The sequence below is a fragment of the Tamandua tetradactyla genome, chromosome 2, assembly GCF_023851605.1.
Source record: "Tamandua tetradactyla isolate mTamTet1 chromosome 2, mTamTet1.pri, whole genome shotgun sequence".
Taxonomy (NCBI): domain Eukaryota; kingdom Metazoa; phylum Chordata; class Mammalia; order Pilosa; family Myrmecophagidae; genus Tamandua; species Tamandua tetradactyla.
In genome coordinates this window covers 97,725,976-97,748,666 of record NC_135328.1, presented here as the reverse complement: position 1 = coordinate 97,748,666, position 22,691 = coordinate 97,725,976, and the positions used below count along the sequence as shown (strand labels likewise).

General features: G+C 40.2%; 1 protein-coding gene and 1 pseudogene across 9 annotated transcripts in view; both read left to right on the top strand.

The window, feature by feature from the left end:
• DOCK8 (dedicator of cytokinesis 8) overlaps positions 1 to 22,691 on the top strand; it is a 243,357-nt gene that overhangs the window by 192,444 nt on the left and 28,222 nt on the right. For 8 of the 9 annotated variants that reach the window (XM_077148343.1, XM_077148335.1, XM_077148340.1 and 5 more), the window contains 10 exons: positions 5,008 to 5,177; positions 8,905 to 9,050; positions 10,764 to 10,946; positions 11,307 to 11,439; positions 12,387 to 12,474; positions 15,874 to 15,970; positions 17,325 to 17,459; positions 18,998 to 19,150; positions 20,246 to 20,404; positions 21,960 to 22,060. In XM_077148343.1, the coding sequence (XP_077004458.1) occupies positions 5,008 to 5,177; positions 8,905 to 9,050; positions 10,764 to 10,946; positions 11,307 to 11,439; positions 12,387 to 12,474; positions 15,874 to 15,970; positions 17,325 to 17,459; positions 18,998 to 19,150; positions 20,246 to 20,404; positions 21,960 to 22,060 (1,365 nt within the window). The remainder of the gene's footprint in view (positions 1 to 5,007; positions 5,178 to 8,904; positions 9,051 to 10,763; positions 10,947 to 11,306; positions 11,440 to 12,386; positions 12,475 to 15,873; positions 15,971 to 17,324; positions 17,460 to 18,997; positions 19,151 to 20,245; positions 20,405 to 21,959; positions 22,061 to 22,691) is intronic. The other variant, XM_077148339.1, reaches the window with a different exon arrangement.
• Positions 810 to 3,814, top strand: LOC143673601 (eukaryotic translation initiation factor 4E pseudogene; annotated as a pseudogene).

Here is a 22,691-nt window from a genome sequence, read left to right as displayed (position 1 = left end):
CCTAGAACAAGTAAAGAGATTGAGATAGTAACAAAAAACTTCCCACAAAAAAAGCCCGGAATCGATAGCTTCAATGGTGAATTCTACCAAATGTTTAAAGAATTCACTCCAGTCCTTCAGAAACTCTTCCAAAAAACAGAAGAGAGGGAACATTTCCCAAATCATTTTATGAGGCCACTATTACCCTGATACCAAACTAAAGACATCACAAGAAAGAAAAACTATACAGCAATTTCTTTTATGAATATAGATGCAAAAATCCTCAACAAAATACTTGCAAACAAAATTCAGCAACATATAAAAAGGTTACACACCATGACCAAGTGAGATTTATCCCAGGAATGCAAGACTGGTTAACATCTGAAAATCAATTAATGTAATACACATAGACTAAAAGGACAAAAAAAAAAATCACACACAATCATCTCATCTCAGTAGATGCAGAAAAAAGCATTTGACAAAATCTAACAACGTTTCATCATAAAAAACATTCAGCAAATACTATAGGAATAGAAGGAAGCTTCCACAAACTCATAAAGAGCATCTAAGAAAAACCTACAGCTGACATTATACTTACTGTGAAAGATTGAATGCTTTCCTCTAAGGCTGGAAACAAGACGAGGATGTCCACTCTCACCACTTCTACTCAACATTGTCCTGCAGGTTCTAGCCAGGATAATTAGGAAAAAAAAAGAAAAGAAATAAAAGGCATCCAGGTTAGAAAGGAAGAAGTAAAACTATCTCTGTTCACAGATGAGATGACCTTATACGGAGTCCTAAGGAATCCACTGAAAAACTATTACACTAAGATGGCAACTGCGGAACCAAAAACCACTGCTACTCTTAAGTCCCCCACCTACAGAAGAAGAGAAAACAGAATCTAATCAGGAGATTGCTAACCCAGAACACTATATTAAACATCCACTACGGAACAGATGGACGCTTCGTTTTTTAAAAAATGATGAAAAGCAAAAAACTTGGCAAGCAAACCTTCGACTGATCTCTAAGTTTGATACTGTTCAAGACATTTGGGCTCTGTATAGTCATATCCACTTGTCTAGTCATTTAATGCCTGGCTGTGACTACTTAATTTTTAAGGGTGGTATTGAGCCTGTGTGGGAAGATGAATAAAACAAACGTGGACGACGATGGCTAATTACATTGAACAAACCTCGATTTGCTTTTGGCTAGAGACAGAGCTGGGCCTTATGGGAGAATCTTTTGATGACTACAGTGATGATGTATGTGCAGCCGATGTTAGCGTTAGAACTAAAGGTGATAAGATAGCACTATGGACTACTGAATGTGAAAGCAAAGAAGCTGTTACACATCTAGGGAGGATATACAAGGAAAGGTAGTACTTCCTCCAAAGAAAGTGACTGGTGATCAGTCCCATGCAGACACAGCTACTAAAAGCTGCTCTTCCACTTTAAATAGATTTGTAGTTTAAGAAGACACCTTCTGAGCCTTCTCATAGGAGACTGCATCAAGCACTTGAGATTTGGGAGCTGAACTAAAGCCTCCTCGAAAGCAGAGTGGACTGAATTTAAATTTGATTTCCATCTAAATGTTGCTAAGATATAAGAGAGGTTCATTTGCCTTTGTTTGTACTTCTGTGTACATATGTTACTATTTTTAAAAAAAATAGTGCATCCACTATCCCAAGCAAACAATTGCAGTAAATATCATCCCCGAAATCCATAAATGCATTCCCGGCCCACTCTGTAATAGCTTAGTAGAATTATCATTGCAAACACATTTACCTATCCACAATATTGAAAAAAGAACTGGCATGTCTATACCTTAAAGGAAAAAACAATTTGGTTTATGTTTCATTGTATGCAGGAGCATATTTTGCCAGTTTGAAAGAATATGATACATACAATTTCTAGCAATTTTCTTTGTTTCTTTTTACAGCATTGTCTTTGTTTTCCTCTTGCTGATAGCTGCTAGATTTTGTTTCCCTACTTGATAACATTAGTCATCTAATTATAGTTATTCTTTTTATTTTTAGTTTGTTTTTTTCTTCAAGTAAGCATTGGTGAAGTATCCAAAAATACGACACAGAGGTGGAATAAACATTAATTTTGTTGTTTTTTTGTAGCTTTGCTACAAATGTATGCCTTTCATTCAAATCAGTGATCTATATTTGTGTGATTTTCTAAACATAATTGTGGATTTTTAAAAAAAGTAACATCATAATTACATTCCTAACTAGAATTAGAATGTCTGTTTTTGTATCTTGATGCTGTATTTCAACATTTTGTATTACTTAGGTTATTTTGCTTTGGCTAAAAATGACTCGAGTAGAGAAGTGGTCCCATTCATACTGACAGTGTACAAAACTGTAAATAAGATGTATACAGTGAATCGTCTTTCAAAAAAAGCTATTATAACTAATAAATGAGGCCAGCAAAGTTGCAGGACACAAGCTCAAGATGCAAAAATCAATTATATTTCTGTACACTAGCAATGAACAAGCCACAAATAAAATTAAGAAAACAATACCAATCATAATAGCATCAAAAACAACAAAATACGGAAGAATAAATTTGACAAAAAAATGCAGAACTTATACTCTGAAAATACAAAACATTATTGAAAAATTAAAAATCTAAATAAATGTAAAAAGATCCCATGTTCATAGGTCAGAAGACTCAACATTGTTAAGATAATGGCATTCTCCAAACTAATCTACAGATTCAACATAATCCTTGTCAGAATCCCAGCTGACTTCTTTGTAGAAATTGAGAAGTTACTTCTAAAATTCATTTGGAATTGCAGAGGACCCAGAATAGCCAAAACAATCTTGAAAAAGAAGAACAAAATGGAGGACTCATACTTCCGGATTTCAAAACTTACTGCAAAGCAACAGTTATCAAGACTATGTTGTTCTGGCATAAGGATAGATATTTAGGCTGAAGAGTCCAGAAGCAAAGCCGTACATCTATCAACTGAGTTTTTTTTATGGTCAATTGATTTTTTTTTAACTTTTTAAAATTGTTTAGTATAACATATATTCAAAGCAAAGAAATAAAAAGGCTCTAGTTTTCAAAGCACTCTTCAACAAGTTGTTATAGGACAGATCCCAGAGTTTGTCATGGGCTACCATGCAATCCTCTCATATTTTTCCTTCTAGCTGCTCCAGAATATAGGAGACTAGAGGGAGGCTAGAAAGTCACCAGGGAAACTTTCACCCCTGGATGTCATGTCCCACATAAGGGGGAGGGCAATGATTTCACTTGCAGAGTTGGGCTTAGAGAGACGGAGGCCACATCTGAGCAACAAACAAGGTCCTCCAGAAGCAATTCTTAGGCATACCCTACAGGTAGTCTAAGCTTCTCTGCTACTTAGATAAGCTTCACAAGAGTAAGCTTCAGGATCAAGGGCATGACCTATTGATTTGGGTGTCCCTAAAGTTTGACACAGTATCAGGGAATTCCCTAATGGTAAGGTTTAATAATTCCATATTCTTTCTCCCATCCCTCAAGGGACTTTGCCAATACTTTTTGATTATCTGCTTAATATACTTTAGGACGTATCCAGGCATTACAATATTCTATACAGGATTAAAAGACCTCTTTCTTATTCTGGGCTCCCTGTGTTTCAATTGGTCAAATGAGCTATACAGATAGACTGATTACAGAACATTTCAGTTCTAGACCAAATAAACCTTTCTTCCATTGTTCTCAAAGAGTATATGTCTACCTAACCCCTAGGTTCTGAATTACTTTAACCCCAACCTGTTCAGTTTCGCTTTTATCTCTAAATATCAGGTTATATACATAAAACAGCCTCTCAAAATCCAGAAATAATAATCATCACTTATGGTCAATTGATTTTTGACAAAAATGCCAACACCGATTTCCCCCAATTTCCAATGGGGAAAGAATAATCTCTTTATCAAATAGTGTAGGGACAACTGGATATCCACATGGAAAAGAATGAAGTTGGACCCTTACCTTTCACCCCATACAAAAATTAACTCAAAATGGATCGAAGAGTTAGCTGTAAGTGCTAAAACTATAAAAATCTGAGATGAAAACTTAGGGGTAATCTTCATGACCTGTGGTTAGACAATGGTTTTTAGATATAACACAAAAACAGAAACAACAACAAAAAAAAATAGATAAATTAGACTTCATCAAAATTAAAACTTGTGCTTCATTTACACAGCAACAAAATCAAAGACAACTGATAATGGAAGAAAATATTAAAAATCATTTATCTAATAAGGGACTTGTAATTAGAATATATAAAGGACTGTATACCTCAATAATAAAAAACATAAACAACACAATTTAACAATGGGCAAAAGACGTGAACAGATACTTTTCCAAAGAGGAAATACAAATGGCTAAAAAGCATATGAAAAGATATCAACGTTATTAGCCATCAAGGAAATGCATATCAAAACTACAGTGAGATTTCATTTTAACCCACCATGATAACTACAATAAAAAATATAGATAATAAATGTTAACAAAGAAATGGAGCAGTTGAACCTCATACATTGCTGGTGAAAATGTAAAATGTTGCAGCCTCTTTGGAAAACAGTTTAGCAGTTCCTCAAAAGCTTAAACACAGTTACCATATGATCCAGCAATTCTACTTTAGGTATATGACCAAGAGAAATAAAAACATATGCCCACACAAAAACTTATACAGGAATAACCACAGCAACATTCATAACTCATGATAGCCAATAGTGGAAACAAATGCCCATCAATTGATTAGTGGATGAATAAAATGTGGGTATCCTCACAGTGGAATATTGTTTGGTAATATAAAGGAGTGAAGTACTGATACATGCTGCAACATGATAAACCTTGAAAACATCATGCTAACCTGTCTGGCTCTGGAATCTATATACTTCTACCCGATTTCGCCTGTTTTTCACATCATCACCTCATTGTTTAGGAGCATTCTGATCACACTTTATTGTTTGAGAGCATTTTGGTCACTCTTCCCTGATCATAACGTGTAGCTTTCTGTGTTGTGTCGCAGGATCAGCAGAGTACAAAGGAAAGCTGTCAGTGCCATCCACAGCCTGCTGAGTTCCCACGACCTGGACCCCCGATGCGTCAAGTCAGAGGTGAAGGTCAAAATCGCTGCCCTTTACCTGCCTTTGGTTGGCATCATTTTGGATGCATTGCCTCAGCTCTATGATTTTACAGGTAAAGACACCTTCTTTTTCCTTCATTGGATTGATGGGAGCCCCTGCCAAATACCCTGCTAGAATGAGGTCTCTGTCATTAGTGCCATTGCTGATATGTTTGTATAAATGCTTCTCCACACCTGTGGACTCTAAACCTTTTTACACAGGCCCCTATTTTTTTTTTTTCAAATCCTATTTCCCCAGTTACATTTGCTTGTTTGTTAAGGAATTTTATATATATGTATTAATCTGCTAGTACATGAAGAACTTTATAAACCAAACACCAAAAAAAAAAAGGTGAGATATTAATCACAGAATTTCTCATATTTTCTTATTTTTCATCCCAGTGAATGTAAGCCCCTCTTTTGGGGATGACTAACCTCGAAATAAACAGGTGCTCCTTCCTTTATTATTATTTTTATTTTTGGTGGGGAGGATGGGTGGTGCATGGTCCGGGAAACGAACCTCCTTCCCTTTTATTTAGTGAATGTTTAAGCTAAGAAGCAGATAGTGTCACATGCACCTAAATGATTGTTCCATGCGAAAAGTATCACACTGACTTTCAATAGTGGAAATTCTGCCAGGGCAGAGGAATTCTGCCTTTGGCACTAAGAGGCTCACTCAGAGTTTGGAAGTCAGTGTGTCGGGCAGCGCGGGAGGAAAGGATAATGTCTCAAAGATGGCTGGGTACCTCCCAAGTCTATTCACATACCACAGTGCGGAGGGAAGGATGTGGATGAAAGAGACTTCCCCCTCCCGCATAGAGGAACTTCTTATGTGAGACCTGGGAACGAAAATCCCATCTGCCGACCCTTCTCCCAGCACACACACGCACACGCACACACACACGCACACACACACAGAAGAGCAACTAGGAATGTTTTTCCTCTGGCAGTTAACTTTCTAAAGAAAGACTCTGATCACTTCTGAGTGGCTGTTGCTTTTCCCTTACACAAGGAAAGTTCTTTGAAATTCTCATCCTACTTTCTAGGTTGTATAACCGGAAAGTGAGGGGTTAAGGGATGATTTTGATGACTGAAACATTATCTAGATATTCCTTTTTTACTTTCAGGCATATTGGAGTAGGCAGAGGGAACTATCTGAAGTCTCTGAACTGTAATCCAGCTGCCTTGATCTCTGCGAATGACTGTATACCTTTACCTTGTGCCCTTGTGTGAAAACCTGATGAGTGACCCTCACATGTACCCATTTTTTCAACTTTAGAGTCTCATGATCACTGAAGACAGGCCCTAAAGTTTATTCTTGGGTCAGCCCAGAACAACCCACCCCAAATCCAAAACTATTTGGTAAAGGAAGCTGGAACTAACCCAAATGGGCCCACCTGACACGTGCAGTAGCTTAAAGTTTAACCTATAAGAAACCTACACCTAATTATACTACTAAAAATCACACCCAGCATCATATGAAGTTAGCCACCATTTTCTTACATACATTCTATGACTAAGCATGTGATCAGTCTGTGCATGCTCAATAATCAGATCACCTCAGATGACACCATCTGGAGCCACTGTGCTCATCATCCTAAAACCTGCCCATCTTTTGACTCTGTAAAATTATCCACAATTTTAGGCTAATAGGCCATCTGATTGCCTGCTTCACACCTAGCAGTAAACTCTTTCTCTGTATGAAACCCCCGGGGTCTCAGGAATTGGTCATTTGAGCACACCGGGCAAAGAACCCACTGCTTTTGATGGATATCAATTGATGGGGGATCCTGGGAACTGGGGAATACTTGCTTGAGTCCAGCCATCCTCGCAAGCACTCATCCTGGGAATCATCCACGTTTTCTCACTTCTTCCAAATGCAAAGCATCGTTTATGACTAAATTTTAAAATCCTTGCGGTGACTTCATTGTTTCATTCACAAAGGTGGGAACAATCACCTATGACCTCCGATTCATACACATCAAAAAATGAAAGACATGCATTCCCACAGAAGTAATTATCTCCTCTCTTAAAAATCCCTCCAACACAGATTGAAGGGTTAGGGTTGGGGGTGGGGTGGAGTGGATTCTGTTGCATCGCAAGGGCAAGGCAACAGGGAAACAAGCTTGGCAAACAGGGATGAGCACACTGCAAGGGGGATGCACAACTTCCTAGTGGTGCCAGACCAGGGGGGCATATTGAGAGCAGAGTTGTCCTCAAAATTTAAAGATATAATTCACAACAGGGCAAGTAATGGGCGTGCCATTTCTAGAATCCTTGCCTGAAAATTCCAGAAAGTCTCCTTTGAAGAGCTAGGGCTTGGTTGTCCCCAAACAACCAGGAACACTTTGGCACTGATTTCTTCAAAGCTTCATTGTTGTTTGGAGTTTTCCAAAACAGTCACTTGGAATAAGAGCGTTTTTGAGCCTTTTAATAAAGTCTTCATGTATTTTTTAAATAGGAATTAGAGTTTATGGTTGTGATATCGCTGACAAGTGGGAAAACAAGTATTCTTACAGGTTTAACATAGTGCATCTAATTTGTCAGATTACATATTGAAACTTTAGATTGATAAACTAATGAGGAAAATGACTTTCAGAAAAGATATACCTGAATACAAATTCCACTCGCATTTATTACACTCTGTGACTCTTTCATTGCCTTCCTGTTTTCAACTCTAAGAAATGTGGATAACAATGCCTACCTCCTAGGATTGTGATAAAGATGAAAAAGAGAACTGGTATAAAAGTATTTTGCACAGAAAATGTTTATATAATCCTTCCCTCCTCTTTTTGTAACCGTGACCCCATGCATATTTAGGGAAAAATGCATTTCAAATCAGTCCTGAAAATGTTATCAGGTCTTGCGTAATTGCCAGTGTTTATTACTTGCTCTTTATATCACCATATTTTTTTGAAAACCCACTTGCCTTAAAACATTTATAACAGTGACATATTTTTTTTTAATTGGGTTCTCTTTTCAGAACTTCAGCTGACAAAAATGCTGTTTACACAATTTTTCTGAAAAATTGAAGGTCCAGATGGTTATAGTGTTGACAGGTCTAATAAAATATGAGTTTTTAAGAAATCAATCAGTTGCAAGTGTTTTAACATACTTTTCCAAGAACCACGCGAATGAATAGTTTTTGTGTGACTGGTAGCATTCTTAAAAGCCTACGTTTTTAATTTGCATTTATCTGTCCCAATATGTAGATATAGATATGTCTATATTATATTGATACAATAAATGAACATCTATTTCTAAAATATTTTTAAATTTAATAAGTTATTGCTGAATTTGTGACAATATAGATTTTTTTTTTTTTTACATGAGCAAGCACCGGGAATCGAACCCGGGTCCTCTGGCATGGCACGCGAGCATTCTTGCCTGCTGAGCCACCGTGGCCCACCCTGTGACAATATAGATTATTAATCTATAAAGTCCATGTTTAATTCTGTAATTTCAGAGTTCTTTCTATCTGGTTATTATTTAGAATATATGAATTAAGTAAAAAATATTCGATTACAGGAAAGTTTAATTAAAGCTTTGAAAATTTTTATTTTCAGCATTTGAAAAGTTAATTTCTAGCCTAATATTGTACTAGCCTAATATTGTCTGTCTGCCTTCTCCAATAGGTGGTAGCAGATTAAATAATGCTAAATGTCAGGTTTAAAAATTAATCTGCTGACTTCAGTAACTAATCAGTAGCAGTACAAATAAATTGGAACTTTGATTTGATGGCTATTTGGTAGGGAAAATATCGTCGTTGTCTTGTCATCACCAATGATGTTTAAATTGCAGCTGCAGATGCCCGTAGTGGAAAAACTCGTGCCAATGGCTTGGACGAAGAACAGGATGGGACGAGCGCAATTAACCAGAACGTGGCCCTGGCCATCGCTGGAAATCATTTGAATTTGAAGACAAGTGGAACGATGCTGTCTTCCTTGGTATGCTGGTGCACGTTTCCCTGGTTTACTTCCATTTTGTATTTCCTCTTATGTTCACCCACCGGCACCCAGTGCAGAGTAGGCGGAGATGGTTGGTCTTGTCGCAGGAGGCTGGAAAGAATACCACGAGGCTGGCAGCTGAGCTGCACAGATGAGATACTACACGGGCCAGACAGGGTTCTGACAATAGCAAGAGATCCACCAGTCCAATTCAGGTGGTGCCAAAGGTGCCGAATTCAAAGTTGAGGAAACCAGGAGCGAGGTGAACTCAGGAAATCTGAGATCACTGCAGAAAAGAGAAAATGAAGACTCTTTCAGGACAGCACTGGGACTCTAGTTATTATTCACATTGTATATGCTTCTCAGAAAAAGGGGTGAGGGTGCTACTATCTTGGGATGAGTGTTTCTTAAGCAAAACACTCCAGCTTTTCTAGGGCTTCTGGGAACCTAAGGAGAGTTATTTGGCTCTGACCTTTTGAGCAGACTCTGTAGACTTAAAGAGGGGTTCCTCAGGGAATGCGATCTATGATTCACTTGAGGTAGGGTCCATCTGAGAAGCAGAGGTCCATCTCAGTCCATTTCTAGGAAGATAGCGTCTGGGTCTACTCTTCTTCTCTGATCACTCTCTTCTCTTCCCTCTAGCACTTAGCAGCCTCCCGTCCCCAGATGCCCTTGGGGCTTGGGGGATGGGGCAGAGAGGCAGAGAGGGAAAAATGGGAAAGGACTTTTGAAATTTGGCATCACTGATCTTAGAGTTCAATAAATACTGTGTGTTTTATGACCTCCCTTGCCTTTGTAATGTCCATCTCACCAAAAAAAAAGTTAACTTTTTGAGTAGTGTGTGCGTTTTACATCGTTATTTACCTCTAAGGAAAATACTCAAAAGCCCAAAGTTCATTGGTTTTAATTTAATACAACCTGCGAAGTTATATCTAAAGTTTTCATTTCTTCTTGTCAACATACACAGGAAAATTAACGTTTAAGTAACTTCCTAAGCCCTATTATTTCCATCCAAAATGAACATTTCACTCACAAGTGCCTCATTGCAATTTCACCCACACATTCCACTGAATATTAGCTATGCCTCTTGAACTAAGGCTCCAGCCACATATTGTTGTTCATGTTGATTTGATGAGTAACAGAACATGTACTCAGCACTTTAAAATGAATACTCGTGGTCCAATGATTAAAACAAATAGCCTTACCCCTTATCCTCGCCTTCAGGCAAACATAAATTGTGGTTAAAATCACATTTCAGAGGACTTCGCTCAACTATGGATTTGATTAATTTGCTGAGCAGTTATGCTATACTTGGACTCTGTGACAAAGAAGCTAAATATTGAACAGTTAGGGTATCTGTGGCACACAGCCAGGCTGGTTCTCTTCTCTATGTCCAAAGCTCCACTGTCTATCCAGAGGGAGAAATACAAGGAGATCTCAGGAACCTGAAAGCCCCTGAGATTGGGGGGCATGGCCAGGGTCCAGGGCAGACCACCAGATCACCCTGCCGCTGAGACAGAAGGTGCCCAGTTACATGGCTGAGCCCAAAGAGCTTGGCTACCCATGCCAAGGGAAGGCAGGATTCTCAAAACAGATCCCCAGGGAAGGAAGAAATGCAGTTGCCGTGTGCTAAGGGATTAGCATTCCTTAAGCTTTCAGTTTGTCTGGTGCCCACCTTCCCCACCTCCACCTCCCAATTTGCCTCCTTTGCAGCCCTATAAGCAGTACAGCGTGCTGAATGCCGACACCACCCGCAACCTCATGATTTGCTTCCTCTGGATCATGAAAAATGCTGATCAGAGCCTCATTCGGAAGTGGATTGCTGACCTGCCGTCCATGCAACTAAACAGGATTCTAGATCTACTTTTCATCTGTGTCTCCTGTTTTGAGTACAAGGTAAATGTGAGGTAGTTCAGTGTTACAGCAGTTCTTGTCTCCCAAGTTCAGTCCTGTCTTGTTACTGTTGCCCTGTGTTTGGGCAATGGAAGCATCAGTTGTTTTTGTTTCTACATATAAATCTATAACCAGTTTGCATTGCAGAAATAATACATCCAAGGGGAAGGGGTCTCTGTCTTCTACAGAAAGAATCCCATTCCCATTAGCAGAATTTTGGCCAAAGGTTCCTCCCAAAGTAGCATCTCTTTATAGCATGCAGCAACCCTGGCTGAAGTCACCTGGAGTGTTTTGTTTTGAGGATTCGCCGCATGGGCAGAGACCTCACCAAACTAATTGTCCACCTGCCTCTGTCCTGTCCAGGGAAAACCAAGTTCTGACAAAGTCAGTACCCAAGTCCTACAGAAGTCAAGGGATGTCAAGGCCAGGCTGGAAGAGGCTTTGCTCCGTGGGGAAGGGGCCAGAGGGGAGATGATGCGGCGCTGCCGGACTCCAGGTATGTGGACTGGCCCTTCCCTGCTTTTTGTCAGAAAGTTTTGAACCCTTCATGGGAAGGAATTCTTCCCACTGTGAGTAGACACCATCACTTTCTTGAGACATTTATGGTAAAGAGACAGCAGGTTCTGGGATTGTGTCTGTGTTACCCTGTGCCTCTAAGGGAACGCTGCTGTTGCAAAACCACAGGAACTCTGAAAATGTCCCCAAATGGGTGGTGTCTTCCATTTATACCTTAGCAGTGGTAAAAGGTCACATTCAAGAATTGTGAGTCAAAGATGAAATGGATGGGGTCCCCTGAAGGCTGCATCCTCTCTAGGGGGGGTAATTTCTCTGTCCGGAGAATGGCCAAAGCAAGTGGATGGGTTTGTTCCAGATCATGCCCTCAAATAATTCATGGTGCTGTGAAAATGGAACCAAGTCCCACAAATGGTCTGAGTTGAGGGCCCTACCATGCCAGAATGATCTGGAAAGCTGAACTCATCACTGTGGACTAGAGTGAAATGCTCAGATACTCTCCTTCTTACTCACAGTGCTCAGAGTAAAGCAGAATGACAGCTCACCCCATACAGGGAACTTAGAGGAAGCTCAGCTATTTCAGTGGTGATGGAGCACTCTCAAGTGACCCCCACATTTTCCTTTCCCACAACTCAGAGAGAACCCCCAGAATTTCACTGTAACCCTCTGTTTGTGAAAAATATGGTCACCAGTGGATGCTCCAGAAGGGAAGGGCAGGGGTTCTTCTAAAGCCCCTGCTGATCAATCAAAGAGCAGAGCCAGCCAGACACAGGCCCGGTGGCTTTGTCTCTCCTACCAGCATCCAGCGTGAACCCTTAATTAGACAGAAATAGTGCTGAATCGTCTCAGCTGAGCTTGTTACAGACCTTTTGGCTATCTTGGAAGGTTTCATGCTAATCAAATTCCTATCATGCATTTCTTAACTCCTAGGGAATGACCGATTTCCAGGCTTAAATGAAAATTTGAGATGGAGGAAGGAGCAGACACATTGGCGTCAAGCTACTGAGAAGCTAGATAAGTAAGTCACTCAGCAACTTTCTGCTACTTTTACCTAAAATCCAACACTATTTTTCCCAGGCTACTTGTATTACTGAAAGAATCACATCCTTCCAAGGGCACGGAAATGAAGCATCATTATCTGTATAAATACAGTTTCCAGGAACCCAGGACAATCATGGGTATAAGGAGCTATGATTTCCAGCTCTTCAAATTTATTACATTGATAAGTATTTAAAGAAAACTAAAATTTAGCAGCCTCAGATAGCTTATCAAAAGCAGCTGATGGGGAGAAGGAAAATAGAGAAAGCAGGGTGAGTTACCCAAGACCACATTATTTTAAATCCAAATTTCTATAGGGGTAATGTATTCAAAGATTATATTCAAGAGTATTCATGTCAGCATTATTTTAAATTGTAAAAAAAAAAAAAGAATTATGAACATTCTGAGTGCCCAATAATAGAGAAATACGTAATGAAATATTATGTGTTAATTAAAAGGGATACGGGAGATACTTAATGACATGGGAAATATTTGTGATATAACATTAAGGGAACAAAGACAGGATAGACACTTAATTTTAGAGTAGAATATCAAATATCTTAGCTATATATATTCTTTAAAACAGGTTGGAAGGAAATTTACCAAAGTAGTAACAGTGATTTTCTTTGAGTGTGGATAATTGGTGTTTTTTCCTTATACTTTGCTCTATTTCCCACAACGGATGTATTTGCTCTGTATTCCACAATGTGTGATGTGTCTTATGACCAGAAAAACAAAAGCATAAAGAAATGAAAGAGAAAAATCCTGCTTGGATTGCAATATATGCTGTGTAAATTGCTATATATGCAACAATGTAGACATAAAATAACTAAACTAAATATGTTTGAATAGATGGCCCATAACTTGTTCCTGTTGGCAGCAGGTAGCCTTAAGAATCCCTGGGTTCCTGAGCAAAACACTGTATGGTTAAAAACCCCTCATTCCACTTGGTAAGGCGCAGGTAGGGTATCCCTGTGGGGTTTAAAACACCCATCATGAAGTGGGGAGTTTGGGGCAAACCTGAACAGCGGTGTTGCTTTGTGATTAAATGAGGCGGTATCTTTGTTGCTACCACAAGAATGAATCATTCTGATCCACTTATGAGACTTTGTGAATCAAGTTTATTTCAAACTGTTAAAAAGATAAACACATTTTCATTATAGAAGTTACTTGGAAACAGATGTTGATCTTATTAACTCTATCCATTTGCTTTGAGTATTGTATTGTTGCTCCGAGGTCCCTGACCCTATTTATAAGATATTTGGTTCCACAAGTCCATGCGTTCTAGTTCAGACAATGAAACCCAACAATCACAACGAAATGTGCATGCAGTCGGTGCTACAGAACTTCCCAGGATGTTAGACCTTCAACTCTACAGGGTTAAGAGAAATGCCCAGCAAGGCATGTTTTGTCTGGGCTGAAAAAATTGATGTTTGAGAAACCTTTCCCTTTCGCCTACAATAACAGCATGTTACCTGGCCTATGGTATGCAACCTGCCAGCTCTCTCTCTGCCTGCTCTTGCCCCCACGCCCCTCACTGGCAGAGTTAATGATTCATATCTGCAGATCTTCAGAATGTTTTTAAAGGGAAACCACAGTAAAAGTATAACTGCTCAATTTAGCTACTTGGAAAATTTGTTGCAATTATAGTACCGGTGTTCTCTACCTTTTTTACTGTTTCTATGAGCGCAGTAGTTTTCAGCCTGGGCTGCACATTAGAATTAGCTGGGGAGCTTTTAAAGTGCCTGGTGCCCAGATGTCCTCCAGACCAATTAAATTAGAGTCACCAGCGGTGGGACCCACGAATCAATATTTTGTAAAAACTCTTCAAATGGTTCCACTGTATAGCCAAATTTGAGAACACTACTTTAGAGGAATAACTGGTATAGTTTTTTTTTTTTTTTGCATGGGCAGGCACCGAGAATCAAACCTGGGTCTCCAGCATGGCAGGCAAGAACTCTGCCTGCTGAGCCACCATGGCCCGCCCGTAACTGGTATACTTTTTATAAAAACAGAGAGCTGTGCTGTCCATTTGCCACATGTGACCATTGAGTGCTTGAAATGTGACGGGTTCGACCTGAGAGGTACTTTTTAAGTGAAACCTCTAGGCCAGATTTTGAAGACATTGTAGTAATAAAAGAATGTAAAGTATCTCATTAGTAATTTTTATATTGATTACATGTTGATAGTATCTGTTTTATTGAGGTAAATAAAATATACTAGAATTAATTTCACGTTTTTACTTTTTTTTAATACTGGAAAAGATAAACATCTGTGGCCCCCCATTATGTTTCTGTTAAACAGCACTTCTCTAGATTCACATTGACCAGTAATTAAAAAAAATAATAGCTTTTATACTTCATTTATGTTATACAAATAATCATTTGAAGTATAAGAAAAAATGCAGATCAACTTGGGACAGGAGAGCCTGTCTTAAGCATGTAGACATTTAATACTCATGGAAATACTTACTCTGAGCCCTCAAAGGTATGTAAGCTACTGAAATGCTCCAATTAGTAGGTTAAGGGGACTCAAGAAGAGATAAGTGGAAAATCCTTGGGGTAACATCTCTGCCATTGGGACATCTTGGGGAAGTCAGTTCTTTGCAACTAAATTTGCATGATGGTACAGAGTATCCTTTTCCAACTTCATGTGTTTTTTATGAGATGGGAAGAACATATAACACTTCATTCCTTAAGAAGGAATCTAAGAGGAGAAGCAGCACTGGAAAGTCCCTTTGTCTAGTGGGTAACGACCAGCAGAATGTTGGACAGCCTGCCCACAGGAATGCAACCTTGCTTGACCTGGGAAAGGGACAGAGCAAATACTATGACTCTCACTTACCTCAGCAACTCCAAAGTGGTCTTTGGGAAATCAGCAGACCGACTTGCCCTTGACCCAGTTCTGAAGCATCATCCTTTCCTTTCCTAGCAGCATCACTGTTTGCCAAATTCACATTTGGCAGTCTCACTCTCGTGTACCTGCTGCAGAGGCTTCTTCTCACAGATCTATGATGGTTCTCAGGAAATGTTGGAATGGCCCTGAAGGGGTTTGTAAACACTCTGAACGGCCAGCCTAATTACAAGTAGCAACCAACGAGTGCTTCTCTGCCCATTTTTGTTATTTTTATAATTGTCATCACGTTTAATAATAGTGGAGATGGTGATGGCCTGGAGACTTTACCGAGAAAATTTTTCTAACTAGACACTAATTGCAGGACGCACCTTGCCCTCCTTAGTTATCTGTGGCCGGTTGCTTCGTTTTCACTTCAAGGTTAACTATTCCCAAGATTTCTTCATACGTCAGTGACCAGATTGCCATCATCAGAAGAGGGCAGAGTTAGACATGTGCTTTAATTGGACCTCTTTCTGTTTCTTAGAACAAAGGCAGAATTAGACCAAGAAGCCCTGATCAGTGGCAATCTGGCTACAGAAGCAAATTTAATCATCCTGGATATGCAAGAAAACATTATCCAGGTGAGGACAACAAATACCTGATTTTTTCCACATGAATATATTTATTGGAATTTAATAAGAATTTCTTTTGCAAACGTGTGAAATAAATAAATGTGATCCAAAAATGCCTTTTTCTTTTCAAGTCAAGTTGGGAAGTTTACTATTTACAATAGCGTCCATCTAACAAATTCCAGAGATACTGAACATTGTTCTGGCTTCTTTGACTTGCTGTTCACTGAGAAGGGGTTAGGTTGATTGATAAGCTAGCTCTTGTGGTGAAATCTACCTGAGTGTGTACCAACTTTAGAATGTATATGGTGGGCTCATTGTTCATCATCTAGAACAGAGATGGCAGTAGGTTTCTTCTGAGAAGTCAACTCCACTTGATTGATGGTTGCTGCCTGGGGTGGGAGACTAAGGTAAAAAAGAGTGCTACATTTGATTAATGATATCTGCTTTGAGTACAAATTGGGGAAGAGAAGGCATTTGCGCCATGTATTTGCCATCCTGCTGTAGAAAAGTAGTGTCACTGTGAACTTTGCAGTACACAATAGACCATACTAATTTTATCTTCTAAACGAACGTTTCCAAAAATTCCCAAAGTGATAATGGGTTTTTAGTTCCACTGAAAAATGAGTCCTTTCATGTTTCCATGGAGAAATCACTTATTAGAGTAGCTCCAGTACTGATTTTCAGGGCTCGAAGAAACACTGAAACAGTGGAACCTCAGTTGTCCAACTTTTAAGTTGTCTTAAATAAAAGTAATTATTATCTAAAAATAATGACAAAAAGTATGTCTAATCTTTGACACCTTGATATCTTTGATAACTTAAATACTTAGCATCACACTGATCATATCTATACAGCACTGCTTTGAATGCTGTTTTCTTTATACCAGTCCTCAAAACATATTAGCAATTTTCAAAGAAAACTGAAACTTAATCACAGCTATCCTTGGTGTTAGTCCTGCTGTAGCTGATGAATAAGCTTCTATTTAGAATCCTTCCCACCCACTAGCAGCCCCTATTGGACTGGAGGTCCACAACCGTATTTTTGAAGAAGGAAGCTATGCTTTGTATGCAAAGAAAGGACATTTCAAAAGCCGTTGTAGGCTGGGATGTGGGGAGGAGGGCCTTACCGCTATGTCTGGGAGTCCGGAATTAGGCATGAATCCCAGATCATCGTGTGTGACTGCGCCATCACGCCCCCGGTTAGTGAGTGGGAGGGTGGTGGCTCACCAAGCCCTCACGGCTGCAGACCAGAGAGGTGTGCCCATCGGCACCCCAGTCAGTGTTAGGGGCGTCCCCATGTCTTCAGCCCTCAGCATGCTGTCAGAGTACAGGGATTCCCTGATGCTGTCCTTCTGTCCCCCCAGGCCAGCTCCGCCCTGGACTGCAAGGACAGCCTGCTGGGCGGCGTCCTGCGGGTCCTGGTGAACTCCCTGAGCTGCGACCAGAGCACCACCTACCTGACCCACTGCTTCGCCACACTCCGGGCTCTCATTGCCAAGGTAAACGTGGGACGTCTGTTTTCTGACTCTCAATTAAGATTCTCATCAGCTTCACACTTCTCTCTTCAGGTGGGCCCAAACCCACAGAGGGTATTCAGTGACCTGTGGTAAAGGGTCACTTCTTCCCAGGAAGAAAGGAGACGCACTGATTCTGCAGGAAGTCACTGTGAAGAGGAGACGCAGTGGCTCTCTGACTTGAATGTGGCCCAACACGGAAATCTGAATGCCCATTCACTGAATATCTATGACATGAGTGCAGAAATCCATCAAGTGACTTCCTCTTTCACCCTTTAATACCTAGTCTGAGTGAAATTAAAATCCTATATATGGGGTGGGCCACGGTGACTCAGCAGGCAGAGTTCTCGCTCACCATGCCGGAGACCCAGGTTCGATTCCTGGTGCCTGCTGTGGCAAAAAAAAAATCCTATACATGATTCCTATTAGTAAGTCTTTAAAAATGTTATGTCATAAAAAGCCAGAAAGTTTAGTATTCAATTTCCATAGACTGAGGAACATGGGAGACTTTTTGTTGTTGTTGTTAACATGGGCAGGCACTGGGCAATGAACCCGGGTTTCCACCACGGCAGTAGAGAACTCTGCCTACTGAGCCACCGTGGCCCACCCAAACATACGAGGCTTGCCTTAGTTTTCAAGGGTTGCATGATAAAGTATCACAAACTAGGTGGTTTAAAGAAGTGTATTGTCTCTCAGTTCTGGAGACTTTAAGTCTGAAATCCAGGTTTTGGCAGGCAAGCCCTCTCTAAAACCTGTAGGGAAGAATCTTTACTGTCCCTTCTAGCTTCTGGCAGCTGCCAGCAGTCCTTGGCATTCCTTGGCTTGTCAATGCATCACTCCTATCTCTGCCTCCCCCATCTTCACCTGGCCTTCTCCTCCCTTATGTCTGTCTTTCTGGTCTCCTCTTCTTCTAAGGAAGTCACATTGGATTAAGAACCCACCCTTCTCCAGTATAACCTCATCTTAACTAATTCCATCTGCAAGGACCCTATTTCCCAATAAGGTCACATTCTGAGGTTCTGGGGGTTACGGCTTCAGCATAACATTTGAGGGGACACCATTTCATCCATAACAGTTATCCTTATATAGATAGGTCCGTGCGGAGTATTCTTCCCTTTTTGAAAATCTCAGTTGGTGCTTTCTACATGGGATCTTTTACATTTAGAAAGCAGGATTCTTCTACTCTCCACTGTCTTGACCATTTTTCCTTAGTCACCATTATTTCCCAGGGGACCCGGGAACCTTGGGATAATCCCATCAAAGCTGTGACTTCACCAGTGAGCACAACCTGCCTAGTCATGTGGTTAATAGCGCAGCCCTGAACTTAGTTGTGAAATTTGCAATTAAATTTTAAATCGACTCTGTTGCTTAAATCCATCTTCTGACTCGAGTGGCTCATTATCTTTATGGAGCAATGCATTAACTCTTCTGGGCCTTTTGCTTGTCCAAGCAGATATTTGCATATTTCAGCAGGAGGCGGAAAGTGCCAAGTGATGCTTAATGGTCCCTCCTATCTCTCCTAGTTCGGGGACCTGCTGTTTGAGGAGGAGGTGGAGCAGTGTGCAGACCTGTGCCAGCGAGTGCTGCACCACTGCAGCAGCAGCATGGACGTCACCCGGAGCCAAGCCTGTGCCACCCTCTACCTCCTCATGAGGTTCAGTTTTGGAGCCACCAGTGTAAGAGCTCAGAATCAATAGAGAAAGTCAGTGTAAAGCACTGATAAATAAGGGCACGTTTGCAGGATTGCAAAAAGCACTGATAAATAAGGGCACGTTTGCAGGATTGAGATTTACTTCTGTCCTGTCTGTAGGAACAATTCAGTGTGGAGACAGATAGCAGCTTCTGCTTGAATTTGCATCCTATTGTAAATATCAAGACTGGCGAAGGCAGCATCTCCTTCAGTTTGTTTCAATAAGAAATGAATGAATACATAGAATTGAAACGTCATCTATGGGGGAAAAAGACAACTGACAGGTTAAGATTTCAGAAGATTTTGTCTTAGAGTCTAAATTCTGACTGGCTTATACTAGAGTGACCTGTGGAAGAGAATTTTAAATGATCAATATCATCTAGACCTGAATTTTAATCAAAGCTTAGCCCCTTATGGGGTTTAGTCTTTGCTTTAGTTTGTCTAGGTTTGGGTATGTTCTTTTGGAATTTCCATTTGTGGTCATGTTGAGCATGCTTGAGTGATATGAAAAGATAAAGTGGCCCATGAAAGAAAGGCATCGTCCTCAGTATATTTCAGAGGTTACTGCTTAAAAGCCTTTGGACTTCTCTTAGGAGCCCTTGGCAAAGCCATATATTTCCATGGGCCTGGAAGGAAAGGAGAAACTGAAAACCACTGCCTGCATAGAATGTGTAAATCTCCGAAGTCCTGACCCTGGATATCTGATTCCTCCCTGCAATTTAAATGAAACCCCAAGTAGAGGAATCTTGGCACAAAAGAGATAAATCCGGTGACCCAACTTTGTAGGAATATTCCAGTCTTGCAACAGAGAGGCAATCCAATCCTAAATTAAAATTTAAAGGGAGCCTGGCAATGTAAGGAGCAGATTTATGTCAGGGCACTATGCATTTAAACCATTTAAGAAATAATGATTTGAATATTGTGCAAAGTGTAGCTCTCATATCATTGAGAGAAAAGGAAACAATTGAGACAGGGGTAAAAGAAGCATTGGGAATTGTTGGTATCTGGCTCTACTGCCTTCACTTATCTCCTAGCTGAATGTCTCTTATTTGGTCTTTTTTTTTTTTTTTTTCTGGCACAGAACTTTGCAAGAGTAAAGATGCAAGTAACAATGTCTCTGGCATCTTTGGTGGGCAAAGCGCCAGACTTTAATGAGGAGCACCTGAGGAGATCCTTGAGGACAATTTTGGCCTACGCAGAAGAGGACAGGGCCATGCAGACCACCCCTTTCCCCATGCAGGTGGGCCAGAGAGCATCCTTGTCTCATCCGTGGGTTTGGGAAAAGGAAACCAATTATAAATGCCAGATGTGTACTTAAAACATTGGCAAGGATTTATTGCCCATCCAATAGGCATATGCTCAGTGCTCTGAGAGATACAAAAAATATACATCTACCATTGTCCCTAGCTTCAAGTTGTTAATAGTCCATTTGGAGAGCTCAATCTCAAGACAATCAAGGGGCCACACAAGACATTAATTACTTAGATGCCAAGTATATGGTAAGAAACTGAATGCTCTAAAAGGTTAGAGAAGGAGGGTGAGAAGGCGGGAGTTAATAAACAATCGGAAGTCCAGGAAAGGCTTCCTGGCAGAGGTAAGATTAGAAGGTTCAGTTAGGAATCACCGAGGCAGAGAAGAATGAGGGGGAAAATTAGGAGTCACTGTGACAATGAAATGTGTTTAAGGAGATGGTAAAGGGACCACCCTGACCGGTGGGAGCTACTTAAAGATTAGGAAACCCCAAGTTGAAGTTTGTAAAAAAGGTTAGTACTAAGGAGCCATGTAAGTACTAGAATATCCTCCATCTCCCTTAAAATGAGTGCTAGAACCCCAGCAGGTCTTCTTTATCCTTTGACTCTAGCTCCTAGTCTAGAGCCCACCATATGATAGATTCTCAAATGTTAATGAATTAGTGACTGATGACTGAAAGAAGGAATGAGTGGATGGATATTTTCCTTCCTCCCCTTGGCCTGAGAGCCCTATTTGCTCGATTTTTCCTGTCCTCCCTGGCAATGTTGCATCCTCATTCTCAGGACCTTTTTCCTCTATTCTACATTAAACCCTGCCTCTCCACTTCCTCTTAACTATTAGCTCTCGTAAAATGAATCTCATCATTTATGCAGAGATATTAACCAGCAAGATCAAGCAGATTAGGACAGTACCTTAACCCAATTAAGAGACTCTAGTGGTAGAAATTTTAGGAGCTCTGAGAAGCTGTTGGAGGGGAGAGGCAGCAAGTCAATCATTTTGTGGCTGGGACACTGGTCAGGGTTTACAGGACAAGCCATCATCTCTCATCCTCTTTGTGCTATAGGCTCCTCTGGCTACTCATCTATTGGCTTTGTAGTTAAGATCAAATGGTTCTAAGAGGTTTTAAAAACTCTGAAGTGGTGGTAAGTCCAGAAAGCTCCTGAGACATGAACCTAAGCTGAGATCCTAAGTTGGAAACTACTTGGTATAAAAGCTTAGATGTTCCAAAATAGAGGTTAGGGCTTTTTATCTTGCACTGAAACTAGTTCAAATTAACTTAAAGAAAAATGAGGTGGAGATAGTGTAAGGATTCAGGGCTAATTCATGGATCCGAAGGACTGACTCACATCTTGGTTTTGGAAGCACTTGGACTTGCAAAGATGAAGGCACCCCCGAGAATCCAGTCTAGACTCCCCTCATCTCTGATCACTGTTTTTCTCTGCGCAAAGCCTATACATGGCTTTTCCTATCCACTTCAGTGCAATCCTCACTCCTTACCAGGGACTACAAGACCAAGATTGTTTGGGTGCTTATGCTTTTTGTAGGTGGAGGAACTTCTTTGCAATCTGAACAGCATCTTATATGACACAGTGAAAATGAGGGAATTTCAGGAAGACCCTGAGATGCTAATGGATCTCATGTACAGGTAAACTTTCCTGATAAAATCAAAAGGGGTCACTTGGAGATGTAGGATTTGGCACTGTGGATTCTTACTAATGTAATCATCACAGGCAATGTGGGTATACTCCTTTACACATCTAAAATGTATAGAGAAAGTAATAGACTTAAACATTCAGTGTGAATTGATTCATATATAAATTTTCAGAAACTCCTCCCTAATTTAAAGTGAAATGCCTATTTTATAATATTTCTTACCATAGAATGAGAGAAAAGAATTACCAACTGTTTTACGAATTATTTCTTATTTCCTAAATGGTTTTGTTCTAATTATATTCAGACATACATGTGTAGTTTTCCTTTGGAAATTGTGTTCCACTATATGGCTTAGAATTTTGCCTTGCCGTCCTCATCTAGGAGAAACTATTTAGAGGGGCATAATTATTCTGCTGGAATGTTGTAAGAAGGATAATACTTTTGTCTTCTATTATTATTTTAAGAGAAAAGGAATTAAAAAGAAGGAAATTACTAGAGATCCATTAAAAATATACATCATTTTATCAGGTCTTTTTCCCACGGGAATTTACTCAATGGTATTTCTTGGACTTTAGCACACTTTAGACATGGGTTGAAAACAGCTGGACCAATGTTTGCCTTTT